The 27,289-nt window shown below is 42.0% G+C and overlaps 1 protein-coding gene across 1 annotated transcript in view; it reads left to right on the forward strand.

Moving 5' to 3' along the window:
- Positions 1–27,289, forward strand: part of LOC147692465 (calpain-1 catalytic subunit-like) — a 361,725-nt gene that overhangs the window by 204,734 nt on the left and 129,702 nt on the right. Inside the window, exons 8-10 of the mRNA XM_086938675.1 lie at positions 4,836–4,910; positions 9,768–9,928; positions 17,853–18,013. Of these exons, the coding sequence (XP_086794801.1) occupies positions 4,836–4,910; positions 9,768–9,928; positions 17,853–18,013 (397 nt within the window). The remainder of the gene's footprint in view (positions 1–4,835; positions 4,911–9,767; positions 9,929–17,852; positions 18,014–27,289) is intronic.

The raw sequence follows: 27,289 nt of genomic DNA on the forward strand, positions 1-27,289 counted from the left end.
CCTTTTACACCCCCACCCGCCAACTACGATCGTCCAATCAAGCCCTCGCCGCAATTCCACGCATCCATAGATCCACCATGGGGGGAAGATCCTACTCCTACTTAGCGGCCATAACCTGGAATTCTCTCCCCACCCACCTCCGCCTTACACAGAACCACCTCTCCTTCAGAAAACAACTAAAAACTTGGATATTTGATAAGTAAAGTACCCCCCTCCCTCAAGCGCCTTGAGACCCTCTGGGTGAGTAGTGCGCTATACAAATGTTAAACTTGAACTTGAACCTTACAAGAGCCATTCATACAGGTCTACACCAATAAGCTTGTTCGCAGGACCAATGCCACTTTTTCTCTAAAGGTGGTTTTATCCTATCCCCCAAGTCAGACCATAGAGCTCCCAGTTTCCCCAACCCGATTCAGTGGTGGAAATGGCTTTTAGCACACTAGGGGCCAGATGTAGGTAAATACCATTTACCGATTCTAAAATACCGAATTTTACCGATTCGGTATTTTAGAATGGGTAAATGGTATGTAGGTATTAATTCGGTAATTTTTACCGAATCTGTAAAATTCGGTAAATACCAATTCGGTATTTACCGAATCGGTATTCCCCATTCATTCGAAAGGGCCTCCAGGCCCATAGGAATGAATGGGGAATATCGATTTGGTAAATACCGAATCGGTAAGGGGGGAAGACCTACAAGGGTGGCAGGGTGTCACATTGACACCCTGTTGCACCCCTGAATAGTGCATGGGTGCACATGTGGCACACATACATGCCCTAAGGGCATGTATGTCTGCCACATGGCACTGTTAAAAAAGCACACAATTGCTTTTTTAACGATTTTCGTTATTTACCACCAACTTGTAGTTGGTGGTAAATAATGAATCCTTACAGGTGAAAAGCACTCCCTTGAGTGCTTCCTACATTTCAGATTCGGTAATTTTACCGAATTCTTAAATACCGATTCGGTAAATGACTGAATCTGAAATGTAGCCCCCTACATCCAAAGGGCCAGATGTAGGTCTCGATTTTTGGCCATTTACCGGCCGGTAAATGGCCATGGAGATGTAGGGGCTGAAAAATTACACATATTCGGTAATTTTACCAATTCGGTAATTTTACCGAATCGGTAAAATTACAGAATCGGTAAATTTACCGATTCTGTATATTTTACCGATTCGGTAAAAATACCGACCGGTAAAATTACCGAATATGTGTCATTGCAATGTAGGTAGCAATATTTACATTGCTACTGGGCTCCAAGATTCGGTATTTTACCATGCAATACAATTGCATGGTAAAATACCGATTCAGGTGTACATGCACATCTGTGCATGTACACCTGTGCCATGTGGCACACATACATGCCCTTAGGGCATGTATGTGTGCCACATTGCACAGGAGCCTAAAACAGGGGTGCCAGAGGGTGTCAAAGTGACACCCCCTGCACCCTTGCAAAAATCGGTATTTACAGATTCGGTAAATACCGAATCGGTATTTGATATTGAATCCTATGGGCTTCAAGGCCCATAGGATTCAATAGCAAATACCGATTCGGTATTTACCGAATCGGTAAATACCGATTTTTACAGATTCGGTAAAATTTACCGAATTGGTACCTACATTAGAAATACCTACTCTAAATTACCGAATCGGTAAAATTCGGTAATTTAGAGTCGGTATTTCTAATTTACCTACATCGGGGCCATAATGCCTAATACCGGTCGGAAACGGCCGAAATTCGGTAATTTCGGCCGTTACCGACCGGTATTAGGGTTCCTACATCTGGCCCTAGATGTCAAAAAAGCCATTTTGTACTACATTGACTGGACAAAGCCATTTCACAAGTCTGATCAGTTCTTTGTAGACTCTGCAAAACCTTTAAAAAAGTCCTCCCATCTCCAAGTCAGGCATAGTAAGGTGGATAGTCAAGTACATCCACACCTGCTCCCACAAAGTTTAGAGAGTCTTACCTGTACCCCTTAGGGCACACTCCAATCCTAGCATGGCTTTCTTAGAGAACATTCTGCTATCTGTCATCTGCACAGTGGCCACCTGGTCGACCCCACATACTTTTAGCAAGCACTAATGTGTGGACATTTTAGGCCACCAGTAAGGTGTGGTCGGCCAGACAGTTCTAAAGAATTTGTTCATGACATCTGCATCATCTACTAGTAGCCATTGTTTATGGCGGTCAAGGCTTTACATTCTGTGGGGAGCATGTGTACCTGCAATCGCAAAAGCTGCAAACGGAAAATGTTACTTACGCTGTAAACATCTGTTCATAGCATGTAGTGCCGTAGATTCAAATTCACCCACACACGTCCCTGAAAGCCTGTAATTGTTGATCATTATTACTCAGTCGACACTGCACAATACACATGATGTACCAAGCTACACTCACTTAACATTCCAAATATATTCTCACCTGCTTTGTGAAAAACAATTGAACATGGAGTCTGTGCCTATGCGCATTGTGGACCAAAGGAGGGAGGAGTCACAGCACATCTTGTGACTCAAAAGCTTCTTGGAAGAAAAACAACTTGCAATTGTCGGAGTCAAACACTAGATGGCAGGACTATACAGATCATTGAAATCGAAACCACTACACCCTAGGAACAGATGCTTACAGGGTAAGTAACATTTTTCCTTTAGGAATTCTTAGCACAGAAATGAGAATTGCGTCCCGTAGATGAAAATAATAGAATTGGGAGGGATGGTATAGAAAGTGTAACAAGGACATAACCATGGAAGAGCCATTAATAAAGTAAACCACCTGCAAACTGGGTTCCTTTTCAAAACATATGCTCTATGAAAGATAGCATTGGCCGTCCTATTGTGAATCCTGGTCAGCCACAAGCAGCACTTTACTAAAATGTCTGAGTAAGAAGGTAAATGGTTTGAGGGTCCTGCAGATTACTTGTCACCTGTCAATCGCTATGCTAGTGATCTCAAGCTGGTTACGGATAAGTCCATTCAGCCCCATGCAAATACCAGAGTGCAAAGAAAAACAGGGACTTGATGAACTGCTGGATAAACTGCTGTTCATCCAGTTCACTTTTTCTTTGCAGTTTGATTCTGTTGTTTTAAACTTTCTATTACAAATCAAAAAATTCCAGAATGCAATGAAAAACCAAGGACTTGATGTGCTACTGATGTGACTAGGGGCAACATAACTTGAATAGACTGAGAGAAGCCAAGTACAAGCCAGAAAATCCATGTGAGGAATAGACCGCTCATTCTTTCAGAATCATGAATGTTGCATCTTATGCCGCCACTGCTTGGCCTCCATCACCCCATCAGCACTATGTGTAGCAAGAGATATGAGTTAGAGCCAGATTCATAATGTAAGTCAAAAGTAGGATCAAAATGTGACTCAGAGAAAACTAAGTACTAAACCCCCCGAAAAATCTTAGGACCCCACCCATACTAAATTCTGTCCCATTAAAGAGGGTCACTACATTTGATTACCTGGGTATTTTCATCTCTGATTCTATGCTCTGGAGTTCTCACATGCATAAAATGCTCCTGAATCACAAAAGGGTCGCGGGGGCAATTCTCAAAGAGCATCGCTCTTCAACAAGCAGGCCTAGCGCCCCCGCTATCGCTATCTATAAGGCCAGAGGAGTGAGTTCAGCCCTTTATGGTGCCGAACTCTGGGGTTCCACTAACTTGGACCAAATTGTGAGATCAGAAAATACATTTTTAAAAGAGCTAATGATGCTTCCCCAGAGGACCCCCACCACGCCTCTACTGCAAGATCTAGGGTGCCACTCAATCAAAGATCTAGCAAGTCTTCGCCCCTTCCTGCTGTGGGCCCGCTTGTGGCGGACATCAGAATTGTCCAAATACGCTGAGGGGCTAAGCGAAGTAATGAGCATGGACGGGTGGCATAAGATTAAATGGTTAAAGGACCTAAAAACACTCTGCATGATCTTGACCTTAAAGAGGCATGGAAAAATAGAACCGCTCCACCAAAGGCAGAACTTAAGAAGGTGTATTGGTCATGGGTCAGCAATAAGGGTCTCCTTAATCCCAAAATAAGTAGGCAGACAGAGGAGTTTATGCAACACAAACACCTTACCCGTTATGGACCATACTTAGATGTCATACAAAAGCCATGTGACAGAGCTCTGTACTTTGAGTTTAGGGTAGGTTCACCCCTTACACGAGAGCTCACTGCGAAATGGAAGCCTCCCTACCAAACACCAGCTTCTGCCCGAACAGTGAGGCTACCCTTAAGTCAATTGCGCACGTCATGTTCGCTTGTCCAGCCAAGGGAACGCTGGCTCAGACCGCTTTGTAGAGAGCTGGGCACTCGTAGCCACTCTGATGCACTACGCCTTTTAAGAACTGATGCACGGGAGCTCTATGTTTGCGGTCTGGCTAAATTCCTGAGATGGGTATGGAGCATCAGATCAAGAACCCTGAACGCTAACCCTTAAATATTTCTCCTGATATGTGTTTCCCGCTTTTTGTATGTTGTGCTTTTTTTATGATGAAAATGCTGTTTTTAATATTCTAATATCTATTACTTGGCTGTTGATGAATTTTGCTAGTCAAATGATTTGGATACACTTATTATCTATTAGAATGTATTTTGATTCAGATTTTAATTGTATATCTTTTCTATTTTTGTTCTACAGCTTTTAAGATATGTTTTTATCGAAATAAAGCTATCATGACTGACTGGGATCAAAAGCAACCTTCTTTGCAGATAGATGGCTCCTTTGGTGACTTTCTTTGCAGACTTGTCAATGGTTGGAGTGTTTTTTTGAAGAAGGCTTAGCTGCAGTATCTCTGTTTCAGGCTGATCTTCTTCTTTGCCCTTACAGATCTTCCCTCTGGTCTCTTCTGGATCCTGCCCAACGAACACAGCTGCAGGTCGAAGCTGAAGATGGAGAATTTTGGTAAGACACCAGTGATTTTCCATATACAACAACAACAAAAAACATGATCTTGTCCTCTTTTAGCTGATCTTAGGAAGCAGAAAAATGCAGCCTAGGCCCTTTTTGGTCTAACAAAACTATGTGACAACATTGTACAGTTTGTGAGCTTTAAAATCCAATCGACCTCTTAAGAAGGCATGAACAGGAGTGGCCAGGGTAGTTCAGGGAGAGCCATGTCCAGCCATCAAGATAGCCTCATAAGATGAGTTTACACTGAAATACTAATTTACAAACTAAATAGTTTTTCTGGAGATATGGCATGAATCCAAACTTCTGAACCAATGCCAGGCATCCATGTCTTAAACAACCTGGTAACGAATTGAAATAGCAAAACTGGACAACCTTTGATTTTGAACAAGTTTACTTTTAGACCAATGGGCCGGCATAGAAAGAACATTTACCCACTAGGGCCAGGCTATTATTCCTATTTTGGACAACCTTGTCTAATGTCAGTTAATCTTGAAAAAATGTAAGTTCAATTGAGTTGAATAAAAAAATTTTTGTACATGTACAATGTGATTCTTTAGGTTAAGGACTTTGAAATATTTAGATCACAATTAGAGCTACATTGCATGCAAAATCAAATGTCATGTTTTGGATCTGTTATATTTTGCATGTAAGTACTGTAAAAAAATATTTCATTATCATTAATTCATCTTGCGGGTACAATTGGTGTACATGTGCACTCTACCTTCTTCAGAAATTCTACTACTATCCAACTTAATCTGGCTGTAATACTTGAAAATGCCCTGATTACTTACCTGTAATGTTCATTACTCCAAATCCTAAAATTTCTTGTAACAGTCCTTACATTTGAGTTTTGCCTCATTACACAAACAGGATTACCTCCTATTGCCTTAATGTTAACTTATGAACGAATACTTATATCCACTCCCTAAATTAGGCTCCACCTTCTCCCTGTGAGCCATAAAGGAGCCAAGAACCATCTGTACCTTCATCATCATAGCAAGACAGTGATATGTACTGTAGAGTATAATGGGTGAAACCCAATGACAAAAAAAGGTTGCGAAAAGTATCTACTGTCTGGACACAAGGAGCCAGAAGTGGCAAGAGAAAGCACTCTTTCTTGGTAGGATGGCAGAATAATCCCCCTTCCACCATTCACCTACCTCCATGGAGGGGAGACGGGAAGATGGACTCGCGAGAGGCCCACCAGGAAATGGCATCAGGAAACTCTCTGAGAAGCATGATCAAATTAAAAAAAAAGGCCACTCATACCCCAGCATACCAGCCTTGCCCCTCCCCTCCTATTTCTGTGTGAACACTCAGGCCAGACAGTTACCTCAGAATCTGATATGTGAGGTGTATAAACAGGTAGCTAGTAAGAAAGAGATAGAAAGAATTAGAGATACAGAGTTAGTGACAAATCAATGACGAAGGGAGATGTATAAAGAGAGAAATATGTGAAGTAGAGAGATTTGGTTGAACTAGGTAAAGAAGCGCAGAGAGAGATGGCAGAAAAAGAAGGTAATGATAAAGAAAAAGATGTAATGTTAGAGAAACAGAGGTAGTAAGAAAGTAGGAAGATAGTGACAGGTGAGGTAGAGGGAACAGAAGTAGAATGAGAGAGGAGAGGTGAAGGGGTGAGATCGGAAATGAATGGTGACTTGCATTGAGAGGTTTGGCATGGAGACATAGTGGACTAGTCAATGACTTAGGTAGTGAGAGATATAATATAGGGAGAGAAATGAGGTAGAGGAGACAGACGTGAGGCAGGGAGTGGTGCCATAGAGAAGGGCTAGTATAAGTAGAAAGCGTTTAGGTAGAGAGAGTTGGAGGGTGAGCTAAAAAGGTGAGGAAATTGGAAACATGAGATGGAAACACAGCAGCAAGGTGCAGAGAGAGGAATGAGGCAAAGAGAACTTTGAGGGGGAGATAAAGGTTGATTAGTAGAAATGTAGAGGTGGGCACATATACAAAGAGATGGGAGAGGAAAATAGAGCGAGCTGGACAGTTAAAAGTGTATTCAGAGAGATAGGAGGCAGAGATATGCAAGGTAAAAAGAGTTGAACTAGAGAGTAGGGTAGGTACATATAGATGTATAGGTTGCAAGAGAGAAGTGTAACATGAGTTGTGTGAAGTAGGAGAGGTAAGGTGAAGTTAGGAGAAAACATTAGACATAAAGACTTTTTCTTTAATGTAATTGCTGCCAACTGCATGAGAGTCGACGTTGCCCAAGCGGGCATTCATACTAAGCATCTGCGAATCATGCATGCCCAGCTGTCAAATAAAAAAAAATCTGTTTTTTTCTGATTGTATTTATTAAGCTGACCAAGCCAGTCACTTTACTAAGGTCCCTCTTTGGAACGGGAGTGCCTGGTAGCCCTCTATGATGATTGATTCAACCCATCTCCTTGTGTTTGCTTTGTTCGCCCTAAGTTGGTAGGGTATGTCCAGATATGGGTCCCATGCTCCACGTGCCACTGGATTCAAGCTAGCCTGGCTGATGAGGGGTGTTACCCCAAAACCGGTCCCTGGATGCTTGTTTACGGTCCAGGGCAGACCTGGCTTGGCAGTTGGGGCTGGACTGTTCCCATGAGGAACAGGGTCAAGACTGTTTGCATATGGTTGGGTCTGAACTAGACGGCAAAGTGAGCTGAGCTAAAGAACCATGATGGATTCAACCCAGATCTGTGACTGGGGGTGAGTGTCTGAAAAGTTTCAGAGTTCCTTCCATCATCTCCCTGTGTTTGAATTGCCCTCTATGCCCATACTTTAAAATGGTTCTGTATACATTAGATACATGCTCTCAGAGCGTTTTCCTTGTAGAAAGCAGTGCAGCTGGTGCTCATACCGTGCCCTCTCACGCTTGCACTGAAAAAAGGGGTTATTCTAATGTTGTCCTTCAGTTGTCTTCTTTCAGATGCGAGTCCAGCAAATAGTGAAAATAGACTACCTCTTCCTCCAATGGAGGAATAGTCTCTTTTAAATCTAGTGGCTTAAAATGCAGCTACCTTCCAGGTGCTTGTTTCATCTTGTGAATGATAACAATAATAATTATTGTTATAACGTGTGTCCAAATCCCTCCCCAATACCTCAGGGAAAGCCATAATTACTCAAATAGCATTTCAAATATTGGTGTTGGACATGATACAATTCTTGAAGGCGTTCTTTGTGGCATTGAAATCTAAAATGGTGTGACACACCCAGCTGCTACACAGCCCTTTGAAAGTGAACACAATTCTTGCTATTGGTCTTTTATTTCTATTACTGTGACCTTGATAAAGACCTTGCACAACACTGCCAGCTTGTGAGCAGGTTTTCCACAGTGACTGAGTCCTCATATCTCTGCCGCTCTACCTGACCCATCTATTACCAAGCCTGCATCACTTCGAGACACTAATGGACGAGATGATACATTTTTCTACATTCCATCATTCTCATTCTAGCAATGGGTAAGGTCAACTTTGGCACCCTTCTAGAGAAGGTCCTTGTTGGGTCTTTAAGACAAATGTCTAATCAGAGAATCTGAAGACTGAACAATACCCCAGCAGATGGACAAAGTGTCTGCGGTCCAACACATCCTCATCTAGGAGGACATAAAAACTCATTCTCTGTCTCAGGTCATGTGGCCCCTCACAAATGTCAGTGTTTCTGCTCTGGGTATCCATTCAGTAATTGCTGTCCATGAATGGCCCATACCATCTTGGCTTTTACGTCAGCACCTACAATTCTTTACGCATTCCATCCCTAGTATCCATGGGAGTCTGCCCAGGGTTGTGGGGTGGGGAGACAGAAGGGGAGGCAGGGAGGGTTTCTTGCCCTCCTCCTTGGGTTTTTCAATGCCCTTTAAAAAAAATCAAGATGCTCGATCTAGAAATCATTTTAATTATGCCCCCGCAATAAGTTGGGCATACGCCCATGCAACTATATCTAGTTCAGTCCTAAAGACAGGAGGGAAGCATTGTGGATTTCTATGCATGTACCCCAGGTACATTTATAAAGGAATCGCTCCTTCACTCCTTACTGTGGGTGCACCTAGGTATTAATGGGTTGCAAGGAGTCCTTTCGTAAGAACATTAAGTTCTAAAGTAACACTCTGTTAGCTTCTACATGACTAGTGCCTACCCTTAATACAGATTGGGGCCTACTCTGATTACCATAACCATCCAATAAAGTTTGTTGCTTAATTGGTGGCCCATACATATTGCCAGCTTACTGTTTCTCTTTTCCAACTGGCTGCCCTATGTAGCTGCCCAGAACTCAATCCTTCTGGGTGAGGGAAATATCTGACTCTCCCTAGAGGACTATTTCATAGTGACTCACAAGGAACTTGTATCTTCCTGTCCAGATTTTGAATTCAACACCCTGTAGTCAGTCCTAGCCATGGAGACCTCTCTTTGGACAAGTCCCTTTGGGGTGCTGAAGCAGGAGCAGAGGATAACATTGTCAGCTTTTTTCTCTTTGCCTCTCTCTTTATAGTTTCCAAGGCAGACTGACTCGTCCTTCCACAATTCTCTTGACAAGAAGGACCTCTGGCCTTCCTTCCCAGCTTGTCAGGCGGAACCTCCCAGGCAGTCTCTCTTCCAACCTCCTGTTGCAGGAGTCAGTCATACTGGGCATTCTCACTCTACTGAGTCCGATCCACACCCACGATCTGGCAGTTTCCATACATCTGTTCATTTAACCTCCAAAGAGGACATAAATAGTCTAACTAAATAATTAATACCCTGAAGCTTTCCAGTAACTACTGTGAAATGTGTGCCTCTAAAATGAGGAATTGATTTCTCTACAAGCATCTAAAGCATGTTTTCTCCTCTCCTTCTCACCCCCACTCACATCTACATGCCAACTAAGGATGCAGATGGAGGATTTCTTGCGTTACTTTGACACCCTGGAGCTCTGTAACCTGACACCTGATTCCCTGAGCAACCCTACAGATGACAGATGGAATGTCAACATCTTCCATGGTCGCTGGGTCAGAGGTTATAATGCTGGAGGATGCCGCAACCACAAAGGTAGGACACATGAGGAAAAGCATGCTCAGGATGTACAGAGAAAGAAAGACCTGCATCATCATCATCCTGGACTGTTGAGAGGACATTTTCAGTCCTTCCCCTACAAAAAAAAATAATACAGAAATCATCTTCTCCTCAACTTACATGAGAGTTTAACATGGAAATTTGATTACTAAATTTCAATTAAGGCTCAGTAAATGTGATTATGAATTGAGCTTCATGGGTTGAGCATTAATTGAGCTTCAGCTTCTAATCAAATTAATCAATCTATCTTTTTAAATGTTCAAGTAATGCTCCTTTACACTTACAATAGAAGTTCCATACATAGGGACAGTCTTTGCATGCTCGCCAAGACCAATCAAGGTGTATTTCAGAATTGGGTTAAAAAAAAGTGCACACTCTAAGCAGACAATTACCTTTAGCATTTTAGTGAGGGGTATGATTATGTTTAACTTGTTGGGAATAAAAGGTAAATGTGTGTGCCTTTCAACATTTTGCAATGTGTATATTAAAGACCATATATTTGAAGTTTACAAGACCTGGAAAAGTAAAAGAAATAGCATTCTCCTCTGAATAGTTTAGTTTGTCCCAAACAAACTATTTTGTGCATTTAAGTCCACCACTCGCACCAATGTGGGACTTGTGTCTGGAAAAAGTATCACTCATATAGATTTCATAGAGTATTAAGTGCACAACAGCAACACGCTTTATTGTTTCTGGATATTGAACAATAGATGATTTCATGGTATTATTAATTTTGTATTAAAATATGTTTCTGTATAACATGCAGGCATTAGTCAGAATATCAAAATTGATGATTGAAAAGAAGTGGAGTTCATTCACATCCTATTTGGGAATCAAGGCCTTGATAATATCTGTACATACATTTTGAAAGGACTTAAACAAACATTCACAGAAAGTCCTATTTTCCATAAGATATGTGATGACAAGTCTAACCGGCAGCTGCCATAATTGAATAAAACAAAATCCATTGCCTTGTAATCTATAAGTTATTTCTTTTAAGAACAAGCACTGTAGCACTTCTGCTTTTCACTTAAGTCAGTCCGGCAGGTAGAGTCCAGCCAATTTATAATCAAACTTCATTTTAGCAAGACATCAACGGAGGTATCAGCACTTGAGCTCCATGTAAATCGGCTAGGAAGGCCTAACATGAGGTGTATGTCATAATATTGAACATAGACTCCAGTATATAGCCTACCACTATATTGTCATGGTAGGTATATAGGTAAATGTAGATTTACTATTCTTAACTCCACCTCTATGTACCCTGAAGATATGTATAATCATGGTACCTAAATGAGATGTGGAGTCATTAATAGTAAATGTACACTTTCCTCCACATGCTTACCTTGCTGAAATAGTGGTAGTCGATATTCTGCAGTCAGTATCAGAAAGTCGATATTCTGATTGCACCCATGATGATCTTCCATTTGAAATAGGAATATGACATATAGATGGTTTGAAACAACATACAGACCCTCCTGGTATATTTTCAGATTATCACAATTGGAGAATATGTGAAATTGAGTTTGTCCCATAGGGAAAATTGTGCCTGCTTTTCTCCACTCATCAACATTTTGTGCTGTATAGAGGTCAAATAACAGCTTACAGTGTTTAGGCTTAAAAGTCGATGGTTTCGAGGTTCTATGCATCATCATTTCTGACTGTTGCATTACCTCTAGATAGTAATGTAACACCAATGTTCTTGACTAAAGAAAGTACTTCTCTCCACTGTGTCTTCTTTGTAGGCCAACAAAATATTATAGAAAAGGGAGATACTTTAATTTCTCGGCCTAACTTTAAGTATTGAAAGAAACACAACTTGGGCAGATAGTAAATTTCAAATCATATCAATCTGTTATTGGAGAATAATTGACCAATGTTTTTGGGTTCCCATTTCTATCAAGCTCTTTATAGGAATAATGAAATATCTCAACGATGCAATAATTGAACCGTAGTGGTATTCACTCTGTGATATTGGTGATACACCAATGTTTAATTATGTATAACTATAATTGTACACAATCTTGAAGTATCTAGATTTTTACTTTTCCCAGAATGTAGTGTATCTACATTTTATTAAGGATTAATTAATACCTTTATATCACTCTAAAACGACAAAGCTGAAAATGAGGCGTCTTTTGCTTTATAAAGCATTAATTGGAATTCTGGGGGCAGATGTATCAAGATACTATTTTGCACTTCTCAAATAGCGATTGTTAAGGAATCGCTATTTGAGAAGTGCAAAATGGTATGTATGTAGAATTTCGCTATTTATTAGCGATTCCTTAGAATTCCTTAATTGCGAATAGCAAATTGCTAATCGCAATTAAGGAATATTTTCCCATTAACTTCTATGGGCCAGGAGGCCCATAGGAATGAATGTAAAATTATACTCAATTTGCGATTAGCAATTAGCTAATCGCAAATTGAGAATAATTTCAAGGGTGCAAGGGTGTCTTAAGGACACCCTGCTGTACCCCTGAATTTGATATGTGTACGCATATGGCGCACATACATGCCCAAAGGGCCCAGTGTGCCCATGCATTAAGACAGCACTGGTACCAGGAGCCTCAAGGAAATGAGGGTGAACAGGATCCTCTGAGAATTGAAGTGAGCAAGAGACTCTGGGTACAGGATGAGCTGAAGCCTCTAGGAACTGAAGTGAGACCAAGCCTCAAGGATCTGAGGGTGAGGAAGTGCCTCAAGGATCTGAAGGTGAATAGAAGTTTCAGGGGACTGTCGGTGTATAGGGGCCTCAGAATCCTGAGGGCATCAAGAGCCTTGGAAAAATGCGGTCGACCAAGAGCCTTGAAGACCTGAGGGTACGTCAGAGCCTCAGGGACATAAATTGAGCTTGATCCCTGCCCTGAACCTAAGAGCGAGTGGGAATCTGTAGGACTTGGGTGTGAAGAGGAGGCTCAGAGTGAGCACATCACAGAGGTCCTTAGTGGTGAGTATGGGTCTTGAGACCCGAGGGTGTGCATGATCCTCTGTGGGCTGTTGTTCAGGGGGAAGTGAGGATCACTAGAGGATGAGCAAGAGAGTTTGGGCCAGATGATGGGCAGCGCATCCAGGGATCTGAGATTTTTCCCAGGTTAAGGGACCTATGAGTGAGCAGGAGATGCCGGGCATGCGTGTGAAAAGCATATTTAAAGACTTCAATACGAGCATCAGGAGACTTCCAAGTAGTCGCGGTGGCATAACAGTGTTTGCAAACTTGGACAATTACTGGCCTCAGAATTAACTTCTGATACTAACAAAGGAATGTTTCATAAACGGTCATGAACTGCAAATTTGTACCACTTTTTTGAAAGCCTGAACCTATTTCTGGCCCTAATCTGACCCTGGCAGGTACTGAGCAGTTGCGGTACAGGCAAATGGCACAATGGTGCCAATAGCAAGGAGTAGACATATTATCCATACATATTTGGCAGGTTCCTTTTCCTGAATCCTGTTTTTGAACTGTTTCTGATGGTAATATACAGGGTAGATATCTCCAATTGCTTCTGGAGACATACCTTAGAGCTGTCTTTGGCCTGGAGGCTTCCAACAGCTTTCTGGTGGTGGTTACGCAACAGAAACCTGTGGTGTGTGTCCTTAATGAAACTTTGTTTAATTGACTTTTTCTTTTTTAGCACATAGTGCACTAGGAACAGGAAACAGAGGGCTACGAAGAGAAAGAGCTTTGACTTTTCCTTGCATAATATCTAGAAATTCACAGGAAAGTCTAGTACAAAAATGGTTCTCCAGTGTCTGAATTCGTACTTACCACGAGAATGCACACTATATCCAAAAGTCCAATAGTGCCCCATATATTCTGCAGCCCAAGGATCGTGACTCAGATCAAAAAAAAAGTCAAAGAACACATAACATAATACTCAAAACCTGTTTTGAAAGGCATGAGAAAGGGTATAGTTAATACATTCCTATAAAAGATTCAAAGCAACCTGCTCTCAAGAAAAATACCTTTCCCACCCCTAGAAAATCCTGGTCCCATTCACTCCACATATGGAGAAATGCACAGCACAGACTGGAGGGTGGTTTGTGGGGTGTCTGGGAGTGGGTCACACATTCCCAGGATCCTACACTTTATGTTTCTAAGGAATCTGTGAGGTTGTGTTTGGTGTGTAAACTGACATTCATGCTGGATTCTATCTATCTAAGATTTGTTCCTTCTTGTCACACTGCCTCGGTCCCCTTCTCTCAAAGTCATTGGCTTGCTCTAGAACCTCCACATGCAGCTGTAGCCGTTCATGTCAAACACATCTAGTGCCATGGCTCAGGGATTTCAATAAAAAAAAAACGGTGTCACTTCCCCTTCAATACAGCCAAATTCTCAAGCAAAGCCCTATATAAAAAGCAAAATTGACTAGTGCAATAGCGTCATCATCTGACTACTTCTCTATTCTTGTATTCTCTTTGTATATATACTTTGCCACAAAACCCTATTAACATACAAATCACTGACAGAATATCGAAGGTCAGAATATCGACCTACAGAAATATAGACGCAAGAATATCGAAGTGAAGAAATCGACATCTTATCAACATTATGGTTAGTACAAAAATATCGGAAAAAAATATCGATGTCAAAAATATCGTTGTTAAAAATACAGTTTTTTTATTTAAGTTGAAAAAAATAATGTAAAATAAAGTCAATAATACATATAATTAAAATAAACAGTTTTGGGTTCCGGAGTGGCGTGCTACTCACCAGAAAAGCGCTTCAACATGAATGCAAATCTTTCTTCCCCTTTTATCCCTCCGCTAACCTTCTCACTCCAAGTAACTGACTAATATCCAACACTGAAATTACTTCATATTTCACCATATTAATTCACCACTGATCCTTTGTAGGCTTCCTGAATAGCATGCGTCAACAAGTGCTATATAAATATCCTCTATCTAACCTATCCACTACTTAAAATGTACTTGCATGTTTCACTATATTAATTCAACACTAATCCTCTATGGGTTCCGGAGTAGCGTGCTACTCGACGAAAAAGTGCTTTGACGCCTTGTCAGGGGTAGTAAGCGCTATATAAACGCAATTACAACACATTACAATACAATATAGTATATAATATATACTTACCTATTAATATATATTCGAATAATTATTTTAATAATGTATACATTGTTAAAAAAATTCTTATAAATTATAAATACATCTATACACATACAACAATAATATAAATAAAAATAAAATAAATATATATAACAAATTAAAAAAATAAAAATTATTTTTAATCTTTTTAAAATTAATTATATACTACATTACCTAAAATAATACAAAAATATTAGATAGCAGAGTGAATAAAATGACTAGTCCAACTTCAAACAGTGCAACAGTAGGGAACGTGTTGGATAGAGTAGGAGTAAAAATTAGCATTTCCACTGCAGTAATTGCAACAGTAGGGAAAGTGTTTGATAGCGTAATGCTAAAATTTACTATTCCAACTCCAAACAGTGGAACAGTAGGGAAAGTGTTGGATAGCGTAGGGGTAAAAATTACTATTCCCCCTCCAGTGAGAGCAACAGTAGGGGAAGTGATGGATAGCGTAGGGGTTAAAATTACTATTCCCACTCCAGTGAGTGCAACAGTAGGGAAAGTGTTGGATAGCGTAGGGGTTAAAATTACAATTCCCACTCCAGGGAGTGCAACAGTAGAGAAAGTGTTGGATAGTGTAGGGGTTGAAATTACTATTCCCACTCCAGTGAGAGCAACAGTGGGGGAAGTGTTGGATAGCGTAGGGGTTAAAATTACAATTCCCACTCCAGGGAGTGCAACAGTAGAGAAAGTGTTGGATAGTGTAGGGGTTAAAATTACTATTCCCACTCCAGTGAGTGCAACAGCAGGGAAAGTGTTGGATAGTGTAGGGGTTAAAATTATTATTCCAACTCCAGTGAGTGTAACAGTGTGGAAAATGTAGGATAGCGTAGGGGTTAAATTAACATACTTCTAAATTGAATATTTTTTGTAAAATAAATAACATATTAATAATTAATTTAAAAATGTATAATTAAGACCAATAAAATGTAATTAATAATTACTTAAATAACATTAAATTACTTCCCACCCTAGTCCCTATAAACACACAACAAGCTACACATAAAAAAACACAATTAATGTAATTATCAATTAATCAATTAATAAAAATTAATTGCCAATAATACATTTACAATAAATTAATTAACAGTAAAAATAAATAAAAATAATAATACATTAATTATAATTAATATAATTATACATTAATCAATTAATAAAAACGAATTACCAATTAATAATTAATTAACAATAAATTCATAATCAATAACAATAAATAAAAACATTTTCATTCATTAATTATAATTAAATTACTTCCCACCCTATTCCCCTATAAACCCACAACCAGCTACACATAAAAAATTAAATATTTAATGTAACTATCAATGAATCAATTAATACGAATTATTTACCAATTATTAATTAATTAACAATACATTAATTAACAATAACACTACATAAAAATAAAACATTAATTATAATTAATATAATTATAAATTAATCAATTAATTCAAATGTATTACCAATCAATAATTAATTAACAATAAATTAATAATCAATAACAAAAATAAAAACATGTTAATTAATTAATTATAATAAATTACTGCCTACCCTATTCCCCTCAAAACAACACAACCCACTCTGATACTAAAACGCAAAATGTACTTAAATTTTTTTCAACTAATTTCTAAACATTTTATACATATATTTAAAAATAATAAAAATACATTACAAAAAGTGTTAAACATACATATAAACTGTATACTAAAGATACTAAAATATATAATACTAATATAAATATTGATATTATTAACAATGATATTTTTGCTAATGATATTACTTACTTCAATATTACTTACTTAGATATTACTTACTCCTATATAAAAAAACGATATCATTTACCTTAGGGTCGATATTCTGGTCACCGATATTCTTGATATCGTTATTCTGTCCCTACGATATTAAAAAATCCATGTTAGTGTAGGTCGATATAAAAAAATCGATATTTTGACTGCTTACCTTAACATACCTCTCCCAAACCGTTACTCACCAGGAGCCCACATGCAATGGAGGCTCTGCCAGCCAAAACCTCATTGCCACCCTAAAACCACTCTGTGCCATTTACAGAATCTGGTCTTTCAACTTGTTGGACACATCCACTCTCAGCTAACCTGAGAGCTTCCATCTTGCTCTACAGGTTTAAGACTGCCCTCAGTGGGCCCCTTGCCCATCTTGAAATTATATATGTTTGATGGTCCTTCTCCAACCAGCTACACCCCAAACACACATCAACCCCTGCCCCCGCAAACCACCCTCTCTGCCTTTCCATGAAATTATTTAATGTATTTATGAAGGCATATCCTTTAATGAACATTACCCCCAAAACACTGGTTTTCCCTGTTACTTGCCTCCCTTAAAAATTGTTTTTTCTTCAGCGGAGGGTGGTTTTCTGAGTAGATTTTCACGGTTCAAATAACACTACATATACATAACGTGATTTAATGTATAATTTGCAGTATACGCCCTTAAGTACGATTGGATTTTACTGTGTAAAGAGGCTCTTGTAGAAATTCACTTGTTCTTTAATAAATACAATTACACAATTTGGGAGTGAGCATTGGGATTAGATAGTGTTCCTGTTGTTTGGGAGAATTGTCAGTTGGGTTGGATTAGTGAGTGGCAATAAAGCCAGAAGAGCAATATAATTCTGGGCTGAAAAAAGAGTGCAAACCTCGTGTTTTGACAGAGCCGGTGACTTGGTCTTGTACTAGTGAAGTGATTAGTTTAGATTGAATTGCATAATGGAGGTCACTCATGTTACCTAAATTCCCACTTCCACCATTCTTGTTGCAGTCACCTTCTGGACGAACCCCCAATTCCATGTAGACCTGTTAGAGGTGGATGGCGACAAGGAGCCAGGCTGCACCATGCTGGTCTCCCTCACGCAGCGAGACCGACGTCAGGAGAAGAGGCAAGGCATGCAATACATATCCATCGGCTTTGAGATTTTTCAGGTAAGGATCCGACATACCTTCTAGCAGTAGACTTAGGGAGGACAGATTCTCACCAGGGCATAGAACTAAAAATACAAAGGTATAAGGTTTGCTACATGCATTGGTAATGTCCAGAAATACTTAAGCAAAAATGTTGCGAGCGTGACCAAGGCTGGATCTAGAATATATTGAGTCCAGTACCATTTCCTAATTTTAGATCCAGGTCCTGGAAGCGTCTAATCGAAGGTATCAGAGTGGGACTTTGCTATCTAATTGGTCAAACCTCACCAGCAAACAATCTTCTGCAGTCTCATGTGCTTAGAATAGCCCCCAAACTGAGAAGGGGATCTCAGAACAACTTGAGTATGGTTTCTGTAGTTTTTTTTTTAATATCTTTGGGACAAATACTTTTATTGGGGGCCTTTGGACCGTCTGCAGATGTCTTTTTCGTGTACTTTTTTCTACTGTTACCATATCATTTTGGACAGTGCTAGTACTGAAAATCTACATACATTTTTGGATCATTTCTTCTCAGAGCTTTCTGTGACCTGTTTACGTAATATATTTTCTTGTTCGCAGTTGTGTTTTTTTTTTAGCATGATCAGGCTTTTTTGCACTGCTGGGTGTTTTTTCTCAATTCTTCATGTTTTGTTTATTAAACACTGTTATATCTGCTCTGCGACTGAACCAGAGGATCTGCCTTAGTTTCCTTTTTAATAAATGTCACCATTAGAGCAAGTGCTCTATGGGAAGTACTGCCATTAGTGGACTCTGGCTTTGGAAGACTCCAAAAATCCGGGCACAGTCCCTCTATTAGTGATTTATCCTCTTTAGTCTTTTACATTTTGTAAGAAGGGACTAAACTGATAATTAACATTTTGGGATCCCTGTATGCGTCAATCTATTTATCTTTCTTTTCTTTCAGTTGGGGTTTCTTCATCTACTATGATAGAAGGTTCTTGGTTGCGTTTGTGTTTTGGGAAAGGGCTGAAAAAGCCATCGATCAGCCAGTTCAATAGATTTATCAGTAACAAATAAGTTACTCATCTTTATTAATGGCTTTCCTGTTAGAGAGTCTATCTAACAGCAGATTCCTCACACAGATTCCTCACTGGATTTCCCCAGGCATCAGACGGAATCCGGAAACCTTTGCTAGCAATTCCCTTGCGTGTCTTCAGGTGGGGTAATGCACCTCTGCGTTGTATCTGTTCCACCCCAGATGTGATGTGGGGATCCCCCATTGTCGGACTGGGCTATATAAGGGAATCAAGGCAGTGCCTGATGTGCTGGGCTGGCAGATCAGTGTGCGGCTGGTATTTAGCCTTTTGTGGGCCTATTCTATGGCCAGGTGGACCAGTTTTTATTATTACTTTATTTCTCTGATCTTACCAAAAGCATTGCCTGCAGCAAACTGAGGGCCATATGTAGGAGGCCAAATACCGGTCGGTAAAGCCGAAAATCGGTAAATTTTGGCTTTACCGACCAGTATTTGGCCCTGTGCGATGTACATATTACTGAATGCCATCGATAATAACGAATCGGTAAATATTTACCGATTCCTTATTCACCGATCGGTGAACACCGAAACAAACAATACCGAATCGGTAAATAACGAATCGTTAAAAATCCCAAAATGCGATGTAGCTAAAATCGGTAATACAGAATTTGACCAAATTCGGTATTAACGATTCGTTATTTACCACTGATCCAGAGCGGTGGTAATCAGGTGCAGTGCTTAAAAAGAGCCCCAAAATGCAACAGTGTGAACACAATGGCGGGTCTCTACCTCATAGCAAGGCGGCTACGTTTGAGAGCAGCAGGAGTGAGGATTTGGAGACAGGAAGAGCGGTGTACAGACTGCGCATCACATTGTTCCAATTGACTGAACCTGAAATCCATGAGAGGTACAGGCTGCATCCACACACCATCCTTGACCTCATATGGGATCTGAAACCATACCTTGAGCATCAAACACCAAGGGCGCACGCAATACCCATCAATGTACAGGTGTTCTGTTGCCTGCACCTCCTGGCATCAGGAAGCTACCAGGGTGTGATAGCCGCAGTAGGTGGTGTGTCACAGAGCTGCCTATCCAGATTTTTCAACACCTTCCTGGACGCCATGATGGACCGAATGCATCATTACATAACCTTCCCCAGTACACAGGCAGAGCTGCAGAAGACCAAGCTGGATTTCTACCAAATGGTGCAGTTCCCACACATCATTGGCTGCGTCGACGGCACCCACATACCAATCTGCCCATGCCCACCTGCAGCAACAGAATACATTTATTGCAACCGCAAATCCACTCACTCCATAAATGTGCAGGTGATATGTGATGCAAAATTCATCATAACTGACATTGTTGCAAAATTCCCAGGGAGTACCCACGACTCGTACATATTAAGGAACAGTGGTATCCATACACGTCTGGCTGCTGGTGAATTTGGCAAAGGATACCTACTAGGTAAATCAATGTCACACACCCTGAGGTATTCCTTGCCTCAAGCTATTTGTGACACAAATTAATGGCACTTTCTTTTGCATTTAGGTGACAGCGCATATGCCCTCCGGTCCTACCTACTCACACCATACCTCAACCCAACCACACCAAGGGAGAGGAGATACAATGTGGCACATAAGTGCACACGCAACGTACTGGAGCGCACCTTTGGACTGTTTAAAAGCAGATTCCGTTGTCTCCACAAAAGTGGAGGTGCACGTCAGTACAGCCCCATCAAATGCTGCAAAATAATTGCAACATGTGCAATGCTCCATAATCTAGCACCAAAAAAGGAGCAGCAGTGGAACTAACTGACTCTGAGGACGAGGGCGAGGACGATCCCCAGCCAGAGCCCTGCGCAGCTGGTGTTGCAGTAGAACAGGATGGGAGACACAGACGGGCAGAGATAACGGCCAACTATTTCTGAGTGAGTAGCGACACAAAGCCAATAACAGTTTTAGTGCAATGGTGTTTAATCAGCACACCACCTGGATTGGAAGCAGTGTCCATAAAAACATGGGTTACATCTCCCATCTAAAGATTGCCAAATAGCGGTTGCCTCTATTTTTGGCGCCCATGCGCTGCATGTGCACGTTCCCTGACCACACTGTCTGTTGTGTCAGATTCATCCTGGGCAGCGCTGTGGCGTTCGCTGCGCCTCCTGCCCTCGGTGGGAGAGGGTGTAATGCTACCACGGCTGGTAGCCTCCTCATTGTCCCCCCCTTCTATTGTGGCCGCCTTCACGTTCTGCAGCAGTTCTAATGCAGAGGTCATTGAGACCATGCCCCTGGCCACGTCTCTGCTACAATGCGCCATCTCCTCCTGCATGACGATAGACCTGCGACACATGAGGGAGGTAGCAGTGGCCAGCCGGTTCACTGCCTTGGTATAGGCCTGGAGTCTCTGTCTCTCCCTGCGCCTACAATTACGGTCTAGCTCCAACTGGCTGCATAAGTTGTCTACAGAGGTTGCAATTCCCATCATTCCCTCACACATGTTGTCGCCCATTAAATTAATGCCCTTTTCGATCCTGCACATGTGTTTGTTCATGTGGGCCACCTCTCTGTTCAATGTACGCATCTCCCTCCATTGCAGGCGCTGGACCTTGAGCAGTTTGCCTTCCAGTCCAGCGAAGACACATGTTCAGAGCCGTGAGAACTGGCTGGCCTTGCCCTGTGGCGTCTTGCTGATGTGTGGGCGCCCTCCGATGGAGTACCAGCCCTCACTATGTTGCCCTCTTCATGGACTGGAGACTGTTGGCCCCCTGTGCCCTCCTCCGATGACTCCTCCATCTGCAGGAGGGTGGCCACGGCATGCCTCCTGCGTGACTGTGGTGGTGGTGGTGATTGTTGTAGTGCTGATTGCGCATGAGAAGATGGCGGCGTTCACTTGCGCTGTGGTGATGTCGGTGATGGAGTAGTTGGTGGTGGTGGTGGTTGTGCGGAGCTTGTGTGCCCTGCAGGCATTCTCCCTTCATCATGTTGCCTCCCCTCTGGCCTGGCTGTCTTTGTTCTGCTCCCCTCTGCAGCACTGCGAGATGTCTCGCCTGTAATGACAGAATGTAGATGTACTCACTTATCTGGCTGCATTTGCATTGCATTAAACATCATCACAGCTATCTTGCAAAATACCCATCCAGCATGTCTTCACAAGTTCAAAACTGGCCTGCTTTGTAAATGTGAGCAAAAAAAGAGGGGTTGTCCACAACGGATGCATTATCTGTCAAATGCCCTCAATAATAGTTTCTTAATTACTACTGGAACCAATGCAAAGCTTTATCTTTGACTTTAGCAAGATTTATCTCACAAACTAAATTCAAACAACTGCAGGTATGGTTTCCATTTACGTTTTATTATAAACAAGTGTCAATCTTTAACACATACCTCAAATATTCTGTTCTAATCAAAATCATTACATAACATACAAATATACGAACAGTATTTTAACTATTACAGGAATTTGTACACTCTTTCCTCATATGTTTTTGAATAACATTAACACCCCACGTATTTTTGGTGTATGCTTTAGGTCTGTTTACCAGGTAGCCCACATATGTATACAGTTAATAGCCTATCTAATTTCCCTATTTGCTTTGACACTTAGGGTCTGATTACGATGTCGGGGAGTCAGACACCGACAGCTCGTCGGTGGCAGGCCCACCAACATCGGCTCCTGCGGTTTGCCCACCGCATTATGATGTGGTGGGTGGAGGCCTCTGGCGGAGGGACTGTCCACCGCACTTCTGACGGGCTCAAGGAGGAGGGTCGGTTATCCCTACAATAAGGGTGGTGCCTACTTAGGCACAGCCCTAGGGATTACAATGTCCCTTTCTGCCTGCCCTTTCATGGCCGTTCACCCGCCATGAAAAGGCAAGCACAAACTGACTTTGGGGGGCCCTACAAGGCCCCCTTCCCACTGGCCGTCCGCTATAGAGCCTGGCCGGCACCTATGGTGCCCCCTAAATATCCCTTCACTATGTGGCAGGCCAAGCATGGTGCCTGCCACATAGTGCAGGGATGTTTTAAATGTGATTATTTTCTAATGGGGCGTATGCTGCAGCCCGCAGCACACGCTGCAATCCAAAATATACACTTTGTGACCTTGAAGGCAGTCGCATTGTAATGCGGGCAGCAGGATGGCAACTTCTAGTCGGTCGGTCCTGCCTTAGTCCAACCGGCGATTCAGAAAAGGGGGTGGTGATGAACAGAGTGTCTGAATTAAGCAGACCACTCTTACCCAGTCCAAAGATCAGGGCTTGATCCATCACCGTTATTTATCTCACTGCCCCATCCCAGCTCAGAACCTGGCTATATGCAAATCAGTCTGTCCCTGGCCCAGTGCATCATGGGAACAGGGCAGATTAAACTACCAAGCCAATTCTTCACCAGAAAGGAGACAAGCTACCGGGGACCGGTTTCTGGCATTTCAGCCGTCTTCGGCCCGGCTTGCTTGAATCCTGATGAAGCAGTGAGAAAGGGACTCATGTCTGAGTATACCCTGCCACACCTATAGTGGCCAAAAACGATTCAGAAAAGGGGGTGGTGATGAACATAGTGTCTGAATTAAGCAGACCACTCTTACCCAGTCCAAAGATCAGGGCTTGATCCATCACCGTTATTTATCTCACTGCCCCATCCCAGCTCAGAACCTGGCTATATGCAAATCAGTCTGTCCCTGGCCCAGTGCATCATGGGAACAGGGCAGACTAAACTACCAAGCCAATTCTTCACCAGAAAGGAGACAAGCTACCCGGGACCGGTTTCTGGCATTTCAGCCGTCTTCGGCCCGGCTTGCTTGAATCCTGATGGAGCAGTGAGAAAGGGACTCATGTCTGAGTATACCCTGCCACACCTATAGTGGCCAAAAACGATTCAGAAAAGGGGGTGGTGGTGATTAGTCCAACCGGCATCATAATCAGGCCCCAAGAAAAGTGTTTTTGGGTGACTATTCCTTTTTAATTTTTTTGTGGGCTCCTCATTATAGAAAATCAAAGTGTTTCGGCCGGTGCGATTTCTGGCCTCCTCAGGACTATGCAAGGCGAGTCTAACCTTCAAAACAGAACATAAAATGAACAAGTATCTTCTTTTATTGTATGTATCAGTAGACATGAATGTGATAGTTCAGATTAACAGATGCCCTACAACTCAAAACCCATTTTCTTTTCAACTTTCCTTTAAAATATCACCATTTTGTGTTTTAAGATCTATGGCCCCAAACCGTTCTCTTCTACATTCTGGACTTAAATACCCATGTGGGACTTTTCTTTTATTTATTTATTTATTTATTTAGGAAGTTTTCTATAGCGCTGTCAAGACCCGGAGGTAGCAGAGCGCTTTACAGTAATAGAATGACAAAAATCTGTATAAACATATGCATAACATAAACATAAACATGAACATCACATATGTAAGGTATAAGCATTCAAAGAGTGACATTGTAAGTGGAACATGGGTGAGTTGCCGAGCTTCTTTGGTTATGGGATTCACTGTAGTCACATAGTTCAGGGGTTGCTTGCTGACCCCGGTTATCAGCAGCCAAGGGGGCGGATCAGGAACAAGGATTTGAGTTGCCTTTTGAATTCCACAAAAGAAGGAATAGTTCTGATGTGCGGGGGGATGGAGTTCCAGATTTTGGGGGCGTTTCCAGTGAAGGAGCAGTCCGCTGTTCTTTTCTTTCTGGTTTTGGGTAGGATGAGCAGGAAGGAGTTAGAGCTTCTCAGATTCCTGGCTTGGCCTGCTTTTTTGAGTTTATTTGCCAGGTATTCGGGTTTGCCGGTATGGAGGGCTTTGTGTGTTAGGCAGGCCGTTCTGAAGTTACTACGCATTTCTACTGGGAGCCATTTGAGTTCCTTGAGTGCTGGGGAGATGTGATCCGATTTTTTGATGCCGGTAATCATTCTAGCTGCAGCATGTAGTGTTGTTTTGATCGGTGCCAAGTTCGATTTCGGGATGCCTGTTAGGATTGCGTTCCCATAGTCTAGCCTTGACAGTACCAGAGATTGAGTGGCCAGTTTGAGATCCTTGTTAGGCATGTAGGGTTTGATCTTGTTCAACAGTCTGAGGTTAAAGAAAGCACCTTTGGCTGCATTCTTGATGTGTTTTACCATGTTTAGTTTGGGGTCTATGATGATGCCAAGAGATTTAACAGAGTCGGCTAGAGTAAGATTTCCTTTAAGGGCATCGATAGCTTTTAGCCATTCGGTGATTTGTGGGTTGTCTTCCTTGTTCGAGATGAGGAGTGTCTCAGTTTTGTCTGGATTCAGTTTCAAGTGATTGTTTGTCAGCCATTGTTGAACATCTTTCAGGACAGCATTTAGTCTATGTATGTCAGTGAGAGAGGAAGTTTCCAGATATATTTGTGTATCGTCCGCGTAGAGGTGAAAGCGGATGTTGGCTTTTCTGAGTAGCTTGGAGAGTGGTTCCATATAGATGTTAAAGAGCTGGGGCGAGAGCACCGAACCTTGGGGGACGCCCTTATTGACCTGTTGGATTTCGGAGGTAAAATTCTTGATTTTTATTATTTGTGTTCGGTTGTGTATGAATGAGGAGAACCATTTGAGAACTACTTCGCCGAGGCCTGCTCTTTCTTGATGAGCCTTGGTGAGGAGTTTGTGATCCACCGTATTGAATGCTGCAGAAAGGTCAAGGAGAATGAGGAGGCAGCATTTGTCTGAATCCAGAGATCCGTGGATATCGTCTATGATGTTCAGCATTGCTGTTTCTGTGCTGCATCCTTGTCTAAAGCCAGACTGGAGGGGGTCTAGGAGATTGATGTTGTCCAGATGGTGAGTCAGTTGCAGGAGTACACATCGTTCCAATGTTTTGGCTAGTAGAGGGAGGTTAGATATTGGTCTGAAGTTGTTCAGGTCTGTTGAGTCAAGACCTGTTTTTTTCAGCAGGGGGGTAACTTGCCCAATTTTTAGGCAGTCAGGGACCACTCCGTTTTTTAGGGAGCTGTTTATGATTTTGCCCCATATAGGTGCAAGAGAGTGTTTCATTTTCATGATTAATGAGGGAGGAATGGGGTCAGAGATATGAGCTGATGGTTTGGAGGACGAGATCAGCGAGATTATCTCTGCGTCTGGGACGGGGCGGAAGCTAAGCCAGGGGGTGCTCCGAGAGCCGGGAGAGAGAGCCTGAGGAGCAGCCGAACTGGTCTTCTTGGGGTTTGAATTGTTGGGGTCAAGTGAAAGTTCAATTTTTGTGATCTTTTCGTTGAAGAAGTGGGCGAAATTGTCGCAAAGATCTTTGGACGCTAGCACAGAAGAAGACAGTGGTTTGGACGTTTGTTGCCTGATGATGCTGTAAAGTTCCTTCGGTCTATTTTTGGCTTTGTCCAGAGCCTCGCGGAAGAAGCTGGATTTTTTGTTTTTGATGTGGTTGTTGTATTTCCTTCGGGCTGCTTTCAGTTGATCACGTAGGATGGCCGTTGGGTTGTTTCTCCACTTTCTTTCCTTGGCTCTTAGAGTTCTCCTTTCTGCATTGAGGTCAGCGTTGAACCACGTTCTGGAAGGGATAACTCTGCTTCTTTTGAGCTTTAGTGGCGCAAGTTTGTCGAGTATGGACGCTAGCTCGGAGTTGTAGCAGTCGGTGAGCTCATTGGTGGAAAGGTGCGCTTTATTGGCCGGAAGAAGAGAGCTTAACTGATCATCCAGGATATCCAGGGGTATTTGAGAGAGGTTTCTTGTCCATTTGGGGGGGTCTTGGGTGGGTTTATGTGAGGTAATGGGGTGATTGATATGAAAGAGGATCATGTGGTGGTCTGACCTGTCGACGGGAAGGATGTGGTTGATTGTGATTGATTTCTTTTGTGAGATGATTTCGTTGAAGAAGTGGGCGAAATTGTCGCAAAGACCTTTGGACGCTAGCACAGAAGAAGACAGTGGTTTGGACGTTTGTTGCCTGATGATGCTGTAAAGTTCCTTCGGTCTATTTTTGGCTTTGTCCAGAGCCTCGCGGAAGAAGCTGGATTTTTTGTTTTTGATGTGGTTGTTGTATTTCCTTCAGGCTGCTTTCAGTTGATCTCGAAGGATGGCCGTTGGGTTGTTTCTCCAGTGTGGCTCCTTTGTAATGAGTCTCCTCTGTGCAATGTTATTGCAGGTTGTTATCATGAAGGAGGCTGGATAACGATTGGATTAGGGGATTGTGTGTCTTTGTGACTCCTGTCAAACAGCGAGAAGACATTGGTGGTCACATGCATTTCATACATAAGTGGTGGTAGGTGGATAGCCATTTAATCTGGTGACTAATGTGCAGGCCTTCCTTGCTTGGAACGTGTGGGACAGTGACTGCATG

This window comes from Lissotriton vulgaris, chromosome 9 (genome assembly GCF_964263255.1).
Source record: "Lissotriton vulgaris chromosome 9, aLisVul1.2, whole genome shotgun sequence".
In the NCBI taxonomy this organism is placed as follows: Eukaryota; Metazoa; Chordata; class Amphibia; order Caudata; family Salamandridae; genus Lissotriton; species Lissotriton vulgaris.